The sequence below is a fragment of the Camelus bactrianus genome, chromosome 27 (genome assembly GCF_048773025.1).
Source record: "Camelus bactrianus isolate YW-2024 breed Bactrian camel chromosome 27, ASM4877302v1, whole genome shotgun sequence".
NCBI classification, from domain to species: Eukaryota; Metazoa; Chordata; class Mammalia; order Artiodactyla; family Camelidae; genus Camelus; species Camelus bactrianus.
This window is the reverse complement of record NC_133565.1, coordinates 27,781,827-27,794,044: the sequence shown is the minus strand read 5'-3', so window position 1 is coordinate 27,794,044 and position 12,218 is coordinate 27,781,827. Positions and strand designations below refer to the sequence as shown.

General features: G+C 43.7%; 1 protein-coding gene across 2 annotated transcripts in view; it reads right to left on the bottom strand.

Annotated features, from left to right (window-relative positions):
* The window catches only part of SH3GL3 (SH3 domain containing GRB2 like 3, endophilin A3), a 107,523-nt gene extending 103,249 nt beyond the window's left edge, over positions 1-4,274 (bottom strand). The window contains exon 1 of one of the 2 annotated variants that reach the window (XM_045516769.2): positions 4,016-4,274. In XM_045516769.2, coding sequence (XP_045372725.1) covers positions 4,016-4,060 — 45 coding nt within the window. In that variant the 5' untranslated portion in view covers positions 4,061-4,274. The remainder of the gene's footprint in view (positions 1-4,015) is intronic. The other variant, XM_010955138.3, reaches the window with a different exon arrangement.
* Between the last annotated feature and the right edge of the window lie 7,944 nt (positions 4,275-12,218).

The window sequence follows — 12,218 nt, the reverse complement described above, 5'->3', positions numbered from 1 at the left end:
ACACTGTATTCTTCAGATATTAAAAAGAATTAAAATCAATTTAGTTTGAGCATCTACTCTAGCACCCTGACTTAAAAATAGGTGGATAACACATAGATTTATGGATTAATTTATCAAGCAATCTATGTGGAAAGAAGCAAGAATGTTTTAGCTTAATATATTTTGTGATGCATCTAAGAGGAAAAAAATTAATCATTATGGATTTTTCAAAGTGCATTTTTATCTTTCTCTCTAGTGAGGAAGTGAAACAAGAGACATTCACTGCCTCCCTTGAGATTCTCATAATTTACAAAGAATATCCTTCTCTGAAGTGCTTACCCATTAACGGCCAGTCTGTGCAGTCATTACAGGGAGAATGTCCTGGCCATGTATGACCACTCATCATTTTTCTGATTAATGCATCAAAAGCGAAAGGGAGGCAAGTTACAAAAAACAGCTTTGTTAGGGGCTTCCCAGTCCCTATTGTGTTTCTGGGTCACATGACAGAGGTTAAAGGGTGCTGCTACATAAGGGCAAAAAGAAGTAAATTTAACATGAAGCCCACAAGTGTCATCACCACCTTTTGTCATCACTAGATGGTTAGTTTGTGGAGAGAAGAAGAAAAAGAGGAAAGATGAAACTAGGCTTTCATGGCATGGGGGACAGGGCTCCTGGAAGTCCAGAAAGGGAAGGGACATGCACCGTGTCCAAGTCAGAGCAAACACAGATGTGGCCCAAGCAACCTGCACCAACAATAAATGCTGTCAAGAAAATTACCGGGAAATAAACATAACGAATACAAATTCATGAGGGCGAGATACAATTATTGTAAGTTATATTTTTATTGGTCAGACACAATGTTTAGCAAGGAGCCACAATGCCGGCTCAAAGCTATTTGTATTTATCCCTAATAACTCAAGCTGCATCCCTACCAATAGAATAGTAAATTGCTCTATTTAAACACCTTTTCAAGAGAAAAAGGTATTTCATTACAAACTTGGGACACATGGGTTACACAGTCCCAAATGCTGAAGGAAAGGATTAATTAAATTTTGTTATTAATTCAACTTGTACTCTTCTCATTTTAGTTTATTTCTTCCTCTTTCCTGTTAGTCTCCATGCGCTGCCAAAATGATGCACAATCCCTGGGGTTTACAGTTTTTCATTCTCTGTGAAGTTAGGGGATTTCTTTTTTTTCTGCAGAGATAGGTAAGATATCAAGAAAGAAGGACCAGTTAACCAGGAAGTTATAAGTTATTTCACCTTGCCTACTACTGAGATAAATCATCTCAGTTTGTCATGGTCCTGGTTCCCTTAATTGTAAAAGGTCTACTTTATAATCTTTGTCTTTCTCTGAAATACTTCAAGTGAATTACTTAACAAGTTCAGAACTGGGATAGATTAGAGATAGAGATGTTATTCTCTTGAGATATAATTCATATACCATAAAATTCACAACTTAACATGTACAATTCAATGATTTTTAGTATATTCACAGAGTTGTACAACCATCACCATAATCAATTTTAGAACAAAGCTTCTAAATCCTCTAATTCATTATACAGAGAGAAAACTAACATCCAGGTGGGTTAAGTCATTTTTCCAAGGTCACAGAGCTAGTCAGTGGCAGAGCCAAGCCTGGATCCCTGGGAATCATTAAGCCATTGACATCATCCGGGACTCCCTTTCCCCTGCTCTGGGAAAGTTCTCCATGAATTAAAACCTGCTGTTAAAAGGTTGTCTGAGAAGAACATCTGGCATTTTTTATTATCATGCTCCCCTCTTATTATATTAAGCCCAATCTAATTTCTCCATGAAATCTGTCACATTGCAAGATTTCTTAGAAAGACTTCTAGAACAGATAAAATTGTATCAGTTGGGTACTTTGACCACAAAACGTGGTTTATAAAGCCCAGAAAGAATCTGTGATGTCTTTCTTTTCAGGTAAAGTCACAAAAGTTTTCAGCTCATACAAAAAGGATAAATTAGCCCTTCTGCTCATTTCTTTTTTAACGGACTGATTACGGGTAGCTAAACTAAAAGACCTCATCACTAGCATAATATTTCACCAATGCCAGTAACTTCCTGGGATTTCAACTCTTCACTCTGGTTAGTGGTCAGAAACCAATTTCAATCATCCAAGGGCTGTGTCTTGTTCATCTCTGAGATTTGCTCCTGTGAAGTCCATACCCAATAAAAGAATATTTTTCAAAAGAGGTTAGTTCCCTCCCGGAGCTAAGGAAGCTAGTGTAGCAAGCCAGCCAGCAATCACACAGGCACCCCCCTGACCACAGTGGCACTCAGCCCCTGGGCTGCCTGCTCCTCAGTGCAGAGCTCACAGCTGCTGACTGCTTCCACCCTTAAATGCTCCTGCATCTCTGGGTTTCCATGACACTTTCCTCTCTCCTGCACTCTAGTAGTTCTTTCCTTTCTGTGCTCCTCCACCCCAAAAGTTTCATTTATTCAATAAATATTTATTGAGTGGTCACTGCTTATCAAGTCCTGGGCTAAACATTATCCCTAATCGTGGGTGCTCCCTAGAGTCTATGTGTAGCTCACTGTGCATTTTCTTTCATTTGCACTTGTATTTTTAAATCTCTGTTTAGCCTGAAAAACCCCCAAAATCTATAGCTCCAGCCTTGCCCTCACCCTCCAGGCCTGTGACATCTGAATGTCCCACAGACCTCTCAAAGTGCCCAAAGCTCACAGTGAATCCACCATCTCCCTGGTCACTTAATTGACCTCTCATCCAGGACCCCTTATCACCCTAATCCACACCACTGTCCACCCAGTGACCCCAGCAGGGAACTAGGCATCACCCAGTTTCTTCATGGAAGAGGTGAAAGTGAGGGGATGGCAGTGCCTTTCAGCCTGAGCCTGCCAAAAGAAGAGAATCCTCTAATTCCAGCTGCTCTTCAGGGACCAATTTGTGGGAGAAGCAGGCTGAGATCTTATCAGAAACATGAATTCTGAATGAAATCTGTCCACCCTGGTTCTAGCAAAACTAGAGGTAAGTACAGAGCAACAGATCCAGCAGTGAAGATGTGGGATATATTTTACAATGAGAGCTCTGCCCATGGCTGGAAGAGACCGCAATCTTGGAATACAAATTTGCTTGTCAACACTCCCCCCCCAATTTCATGCCTCCCTGCCTGTTTTCCCATTTCCTTTGCTCAGAATGCCCATCCTCCTTTCCACCCACATCCCCTACTACAATTCCTCCTCATTGTTAATTCTCAAATGACAGGACTCTTCCTCCGGGAAGCTCTCCTTGATGCCCCTACTATATTATCTGCCATCCCTTGTGCGTTGAGGCGTGTCTAATACTAATTGTTTACGTGTAGGTCTCGGTATCTCCCTACCAGACTTACAGCTCTTTAAGAGCAGAAGCCTTGTGCCCAGCCCCAGAATGACACCAGGAAGACGGTGGGGCAAGGAAGGACGACTGTGGAGACCCTCTCCCAGCCCGGGAACTGGGCGCAGTCAGGCGGGGTCCATTTCTAGGCGCGCGCGGGGAGCGCCGCGGGGCCCAGCCGAGTGCCAAGTACATAGCATCCCTGGAACCGCCGACGCTCACACGGCTGCCCAGAGGTGGCAGGACGTGCCCTGGGGGCTCCCAACCAAAAGGTGGGGGACTTTTGGGAGGCCCAGCCGGCTCCGCACTCTCTGTGGTCCTCCCGCAGCGCGCACGCAGGTCTGGGAGAGGCACCGAGTGGAGCCTCCAGGCCTCGGGACGCCCACTCTCTCCCCTGCGCCCGAGACCCTGCGGCCCGCCACCTCAGTTCTCTCCCCGCAGAACCTCTTAGAATTACAGTGGCCCGGGGTACAGCCGGGGCCGGGGGCTGGGAAGGAGGAGGCGCCAAGGAGCGGAGGAGAGGGAAGGCGGCCCTTTACTCCACCCCCGCGCCCTCTTAGGCGGGAAGAAATCCAGCCCTAAGAGAAGCCCCTCAGGGAGACAGAGACCCAAAGACCCCTGGAGCCTCGAGGGGACCCTAATCCCCCTCCTTCCCTCCTTCCCTCCTCGGTGCCTCCCTACCTGGCTGGCTTTGTGGAACTGCTTCTTCAGCCCCGCCACCGACATCACGACAGCGCGGGGCCGGGGCCGGATGGTCTCTGGGCTCCACCGGGCCACGCGGCCGCGACGCGCTCGGGGAGCGGGCGCTGGGGCCGGTCCCCGCGCTGCTGGGCTCCGCCAGACCCGCCTCCCACGGCCACGGCCACAGTCGCAGCCGCTGTCACACTCGCACACACGCGCGCACGCAGATGGCAACACTGCGTTCTAAGGCCCCTGCGCAGCCCATTGGCCAAGCCGCGGAGGTATGCAAATGAGGCCGCTGGGGCCGCCCACGCTTCATTGTCGCGTGGAGACCCGGAGGACCCGAGTGGCTGGGAAAATGGGCCTAAGAAGCTGGGCGTGGGGATGTCCCGGGGTCTGGAGAGCAGAGCCACACAAGGCTAATTGCTGGGCGTAGGGCGTGATGCATCTGGCTTTACGATTGCCCTGGATGGGGAGAGAGGGATTACCTCTCTGTTCTTCTGGGACTCGGTGCGAAATCTGCTTTTGCTCACGGGCAATATCGCCTCCCTCAGGCGCATTTTCGGTAGATTTCTGTTTTAAGAAAGGGACGCTCCGAAATACGCCTAGGGAGAGAAATGAACGGGATCGGAACTTGGGGTAAGAGAAAGCGGCCTGTGGGAGGCAGGGCTATTTCTTCTTATCCCCGCTCGGTGATCTGGATACATTCTGGTCCTCTAGGAGCCCAGGAGTTATTGGGCAATTTAATAAATATGGTGCTCGCCTCCAGAGAGTGCTGAGCCCACTGTCAACTGTGTTAAGGACCCTTAAACAGCGCGCTCTGCACCCCGGAGAAATTCACCCGACGAGAGATCCACCTCCCTCGGTAAATCCTACCAGTTGTGTCCGCTACAGAGCGTCCTTTTGCACAGAGGCCAAAGCGCCCACGTGCGCGGAGGCCCGGCCAAGGGTCTGGAGCATCCTGTTGATTCTCGTGTCAGAGCTGCCCCCCAGCAGGTCAGCATCTGAGGGGAATCTGGCTACCAAAGGTCCTTAAGGCTCACAAGACCTAGAACCCACTCTTAGCAATGCTTACCGTGGAAAGAAACAAGCACCTTCCTCCTCCATTCTCCACCTAAACAAAAGAAGCTCCTTTTTCTGGACCCTCCACAGATCCCATGTGGGATGACCTAGTCCCAATATACACCTGTTCCCTGGCGTCCACTCCTGGTGTCCTGCATTTCTCCAGAATAAAAGTCATGCAGCCTCTCCTTTGCCATTAACTCCCAAATCCTTTATCCCTGACTTCATCCCAGTGAGGACTGGGCCAGCGACTACATCTCCCTGTACCTCAGTTGTCTCACTTTCCCCTAGTGGATGCAAACAGGAGCATTCTTCCTCTGATATGGGAGAAAATTAATGAATTTAGTGAAGGAGATAAAAGGCCATCCAAAGGGTTAATTAGTAATGACTTGCTTGAGTGCTGTGGGCTTGACTGGCCTATATACAGCTGACACCAACCACAGATAGGTAACTAGCAGGTGTGAGGGTGGTGACAACTGAGTTCAAACAGCATAGCAAGATGGCCTGTCCACACAACAGGCAGAACCCCCCAGGAGAACTGCTACTAATGCAGGGGCAACTGGGGTCCAGGGCTGCCTGCAACAGGCTCACCTGCCTTCTTTCTCCATGCCCAAGAGTTATTTAAATAGCACAGGTTTGAAGGAACTTCCCCCTAAACCAGTTTGGCTCTGTGCTGTTTGGAGAGGGGATGATTTTTTTTTTTTAACTTTTTGGCCTTTTTTCCATGGTTGATAATACATTCAAATTCAGTGAATTTATCTCTTCGTTTTATCAAGTATAGAATTGTACATCATATTTTCATTTTTAAACTTCAGAATCTTTCATATATATTTTTCCTTTGTAAAAGTATTTGTGATTTTTCTTAATTTTTTTCGGTGGTAAGACTCATCAGAGGTTTGCCAATTTTATTGGTTGTTTAGAAAACAGTTCTTGAGTTTATTCATCATGGCTATAGATTTTTTTTTCCTCTCATTATATTTCTGCCTTTATTATACATTTCTTCCTTCTGTTTTGTTCAGGGGATTGAAGTTATTCACAATAGAAACTGACCCTAAGCTGGAAAAGAACATATTGCACAAGGATATCAGGCAGCCCAGAGATTTGGGAGGGTGTGGGGAACCAGGTTGGGGGATCAGGCAGGAACTAGGAATCCAAGTGGTCAGATCCCAAGCATGTCCACGGGCAACTTGTTGTGATGCGCTGGCTCCGCCACTGATCCACAGCCTGCAACTACCATTAGAATGGAGGCTAAGCTCTTCCCTGCTTCTTCAGGCACTTGCTCCAGATTCAAAGTTCCAGGGGGCAGCATCTGATTAGCTAAGTCTAGATGATATGACCAGTGGCATTTCCCTAATAAGACCCACACCACAGTGGATTTCCCTAATAGAGAAAGAAGCTTTGGAGGCTAAGCAGCCAAAAAAAAAAAATTATCTGCAAACAACAGCAACACAAATGCCCACTAATGTTTATCTAAGGACTCCTTAATCTCTTTGGTTGAATGTGTGTTTTATTTCTTTTCATATATTCTTGTTTTATAATCGGCACATGTAAAACTATGAATTTCCCTCCAGAGTATGGCTTTGGTTTCACATCTTGTTTTCATTATGTGAGATAGTTCTTCTAATTGTGTTCTAAATAAGTTTGTAACTGCAGTTTGTTTAAATTTTATTCATTCCATGACTTTATTAAACTGAGGTTTGTCTCACATACAGTGAACAAATCTTTGGTATGTGGTTTGGTGAATTTGTTTTTTGGGGATTCTTTTTGGTGGGGGATGTAATTAGGCTTTTTTTTTTTTTTAATGAAGGTACTAGGGCTTGAACCCAGGACCTTGTGCATGTACATGCTCTGCCACTGAGCTATACCTTCCCCACTGTAATTGCTGTTTTAATTTCCTCTTTAATCCAAATGCTACTCAGGACAACTTTTAAAAATCTTTTCTAGGTGGTTTGATTTTTTTAATTCATGATATCCTAAATTCTAGACTTGTGGTACTATTGTCAAATAATATATCTTGAATTTTTTTACATAGCCAATTATGTTACATTTTATAAATGTACCATAAAGGCTTGAAATAATGTGTAGTCTCGGTTTCTAGGGTATAGTTTTTCAGTTCATTGGTAATAGGAATATGTGTTCCACTGAAATTCCTAGCTCAGGGAGACCTCAAACTCATGCTAGCTGGAGCCATGTTGGCCAGTTCAAGGCTTGTCTCTTACATCACTGTCACCCCTCCAGGACTCAAGGGCCCATAGCTCCTCAGTCTGTTTGGGGAAGGAGTATACAGATGTCTTGGGCTATTTCACAGTTGTCTACATGGAATGAAACCAATGGGAGAGTCTTGAGGCACAAACCATCATCACTCTAAACTGAAGGATATCTGGGCACTCGGTGGTCTTCAAGGTCAATGACAAGAAGGATGCTGTGGTTGTCTCTGGCACTCTGGACAGATGGCCCATGTTCTGGCAGAGGTTTGGGTGTTCTCTTCGGTTCCTTTCCTGTGGTCCTTGGCTCTCACTTCCCCTTTCCATTCCCTGGTCCACGGAGTGCTATGCTAGTGCGCATTCACATCTCTGTGTCCTGGGGTCAGGCCAGCTGGTGAATCTAGTGCTTGCAGTCCTTGTGTCTGGTCCTGTCATGAGTGACAAATCTCGCTGGGTGGGCAGGAGCAGAAGAATATTGGGCAGGGATTGAAGTATATGGATCAACGTCTCCAATTGTATCCCATCATGTACCTCATAAATCTTCTGAGTTTATTCTTCAGATTTCATCCTGATTTTTTCTACTTCACTTACCCAAGACCGAGAGAGGTAGTCTACCATCTCTTGCTACAATTATGATTATGTCTGCAGTGACTTACATTTGGGAGATTAGCTTTAAATATTTCAGGGCTGTCATATTCTACCTGTGTTGATATGACTGTCATATCTTCCTTGTGGATTGGAATTTTATGAGTGTAAAATAACATATTTTATCCAACTTATGGCTTTTGCTTCTATTTTACTTTGTCACATGTCATTTCTTGTGTCCCTACTTTTTGTTTTTGCTTCATATGTCCTAATTGGTCTTTTTCTTCTTGTATCTTCTTTTACCCAGCTTTACTGAGATTAAGTGTAATATTATATAAGTTTAAAGTGTACAGTGTGATTTAATACACATATATACTGCAAAATGATCGCTACAGTAAGGTTAGTTAACACCTCCATCACCTCACTTAATGACCTTTTTTTTTTTCTGGTGACATGAGAACATTTAAGATCTACTCTCTCAGAAATTTTAAGTATACCTCCCTTATTTTTGACCTTTCATTTTGTTTTAGCCATTTGCTCTTATAAATAGAATAAAATTTAATTTTGTTTGTGGAGCCAAAATCTATCTTAAATGTCTTTTCCCAGAGATTTCCTAGAGAGATTCCTAGAGAAATTTAACGCATTCATTCATTTATTATGAAAAGGACATATTTGGTCTCAGTTTTGTCATTTTTATGGCATGTTATCTGTATTTTTTCCCCTTTCAAATACTCCTCTCACTAGCATCTATCTGTTACAAGGGCTTCCTTTGCTTTTTCTTCCTCTTTACTTTTGTAAAATATACACACAATTTTTACCCAACCAGTGGTTACCACTATTCCATAAAATATTTGAACTTAGATTCTCTATCAACATCAATGACTAAATGTTGTAGGGAAGCCACAACTAGAATGAGCCATGGCCAGGGCACATGGACAAGGGCCACTTTGTCATCTCCTTTAGCGTAAACCAGCTCATGCTCTGGCCCCAGCCACCTGAGAAGCCTCCAGCAGGGGCGAGAGTGGGTCCAGTTTCCTTTGTCTGAAACAGCAAATGAACCAGACCAGGGTGCAGGATGCTGGTTTTAGGCCAGGGAGGCAAAGATGGAGAGAAGACAATTTAAACAGAAATTTTGAGATGAAAGAATAGTGAAGCTATTTTGAATTCAAAATAAAAGTTTTCACAAGTATATAGTATCCATTATACAATAACACTTAAAAATTTAGAAACTATCAAAAAGTAAAAAGGAGGAAGGTTTACCTTTGGAATCACCATCAAAACAACTGCTCAATATTTTGGCATATTTTTCTTTTACAGTCTTTTTTCTTAAGCAAAATTTAAACCCAGCAGGGTCATGACTATGCATACTACTTTATTTCCTTCTTTATTCTCTTAATTACGTGAATATTTTCTATATTGTCTAGTCTTCACATACATTATTTTCATGACAACTTAATAACCAATTATGTAGATGTGTCAAATTATATTGATCATTTTCTATTACTACACGTTTAAGGGATTCCCCCCACCATTTTCATCATTTAAATAATGCTACATTAAACATCTTTTTCCATATTAGGATTTCTTTCTGTAGTTAGGAGTAATTCCTTAGAATGGATTCCCAGATGTGAAATTAGTGCATCAAAGACCTGAACAGTTCTAAGTGCAAATTGCCATTTCTGCAGCATGGTTATAATTGCTCCCATCAACCATGGTCATTAGAGAATAATATTATAAAAGGGAGGGGTGTGAAAGAGACATGGATTTATGTCTTCCATTTGCCTTGAATTCCATGACATTAAGCCTGTGGCCTGATATAAGCTCCAGATTGCAGTTCTTGGCAGGCTTTGGGGAGCTGGGTTCAAATACTAACGTCTTAAACAAGCCTAAAATGTTGGTTTAACCATGGCCTCTCAGTTTCCAGCTTTACGCTTTATTTTTCCTGAAAAAAAGCTCTCACCCAGACTGCCTTCTGGGAAGACACCCGGGGTTACTCATGCATGAAAGGGTGGGGTTTGGCCCACTATGTGGCATTTGTGCAGTGTGCCAAGTATTTAGATAAACCAGACCTAGAAGTATTCCTTCCCTTGGTTTAATATCCCCACATACCTGGTCACAGCAGAAAGTTGAGAGCATGGATATTATTTTGCTTTCCTTGTAACTTCATAGACCGTGTATTTTGCACATCTGGGAAAGATGTGTGCCCATCGATGAGGTAACAGAGCAGACATGATGAATCCCAGATGTCGAACATGGCAATTTGCCTTGAACTTGCAAGATCACAACTGGGAACAAATGTATAGATTTTCTTCACTTATTGTTTTACATGAAGCTGATGGAAAATCAATTGATCAGTTCAAGAAAAGGCCAGGGAAATCTTGCCATTTTAAAATGAAGAGGAAAAATTTGAAGTATTTTTGCGTACTTAAAAATGAGGGTTGAAGGCTACAACCAACATACGGTGAGAGCAAATATAATTAACTGGTGAGTTAATGCATTTAATGGTTATACACAATACATGACTCCATTATTCGGCACTCTGTAATCTTCCAGTTAGAGTTTTAGGTCACGGTGTAATTCTAATTAGTATTTTTTAATTACATAGGTGCAGATTTCATCTTCACATTTTACCCCAGAAGATCTACTTTTCACTTCTAATAAATAGATGCCAGGGATGAGGAATGAATGACTTGATGGCTTTTGTAAACTACTGCTGCCACCTTGTGGTGCTTCTGAGAAGGGGCAGAAGTAAACCTTTAGAAACCATTAGCTTTTCAGACAGTGGTCAGTTGCATGTCATTTACTTGTATTTCAAAGCTGTTTAAGAGCACACTTGCACCGCTAGTCTTGTCACAGCAGCTCATCTGAATGATCTGAGTGCAAAAATGTTGCTGAAGTTTGAATACCTTGATATTCTGGATTGCATCTGGGACTTTAGCTAATCAGTGGTCCTCTTTCAGTTCTCATTGTGTTAGAATCTTAAGAAGGGTGGTTCTGTCACTAAAACACTATCCAGAGAGGGAGGAGAAGAACAAATCGAGAACAGTGTCATGGTACCAAAGGAGGAATTTCAAGAAGGGGAAGTGGCCAGTAGAGCCAGTGCTTAGTAAGCAGCCTCCTGCATCCCAATTCCATCACTATCTATCCCCTTTTCCTCCATTTATCTTTCCCTCTTAGCTCTCTAGATACCGGATATTTTAATAATATCTATTTTTATCATCCAACTCCACTGCCAGAATGAATAAAAACTCTAAGGCGGCAACAGAACTTTGTGATGATGGAAATGTTCTCTATCTGTGCTGTCCAATACCGATAACCAGTAGGCAAGCTGTGGCTCTCAATTTCTACTTTATTTAGTTTTAATTAATTAAAATTTAAATAGCCGCATGTGGCTAGTGGCTACTGTGTTGGACAGAGTAGCTCCAGAAAGGCAAGAGATTATTCTACTCTATTTACTGCTGGGCTCCCAGTGCCAGAAGAGGACATGGAGGCCTAGAGCCACTCTCTAAACATATTCACTTAGGGAATAAATAACAATGAAGAGGGAAGGTGAAGATCCAAGGTAATGTATTAGATTTAACAAGAAATTGGAGAGGGGGTGATGAGGGAGGAGTTGTGGTCAAAGCCAATGGCGTTAAAGGGCCACGGAAATGTGAGGGGTTGCTGTTTGTGCTGCATACTCAAGGTGATGTGAGCAGTGGTCCTTCTGGTACCGACTCTCGTGGAATGGCATGAGTCAGTTCTGCAGCCAGAGGCTGGACTAAGGGCCAGGAACCCTGCCAGAATGGTCAGCAGAGGGAGGGAGCACAGGAAACAGGGTTTTTCCATGGGCACACCTCGGTCGGTGTCCACAGCAGTGCTGCCATGGAGGACAGGGAATTCCCATTTGGTTGTGGCCTTGTCCTTGACCCTGCCAGAGCCCCAGCTCCTTAAGTGGACTATGAGGTTGATAACAATAACCTCACAGGCATTGTAGGACCCAGGGAAGCTTTGTTAAAATCATGAGACATTCTCATTAATATCATTATTACACATGGCTTATTCCTCTTCCAGTCACTACTCAGGGTTGCACAGAAGTCTGTGGGCCCTTCTCTGCTGGAGACTCTGACCCTAGACCCCATCAGTCCAAGCTTGCATGTATCCTCTACCTGTCTCTACTCCAGGCACCTGCTGGGACTAATGCTCTGACTGTGCCCATTGTCCCCATTCCCCTTGAGGAAAAAATGTTAATTCCCCCCCCTTATAACCCCCCCTTTTTTAACATTCTAAATGAAACACTGAAGAACATTAGGACACCAGTTCTCAGGACTTAGAGGCGACAATTATGAAATTGTAGATCATTGAATCATTCT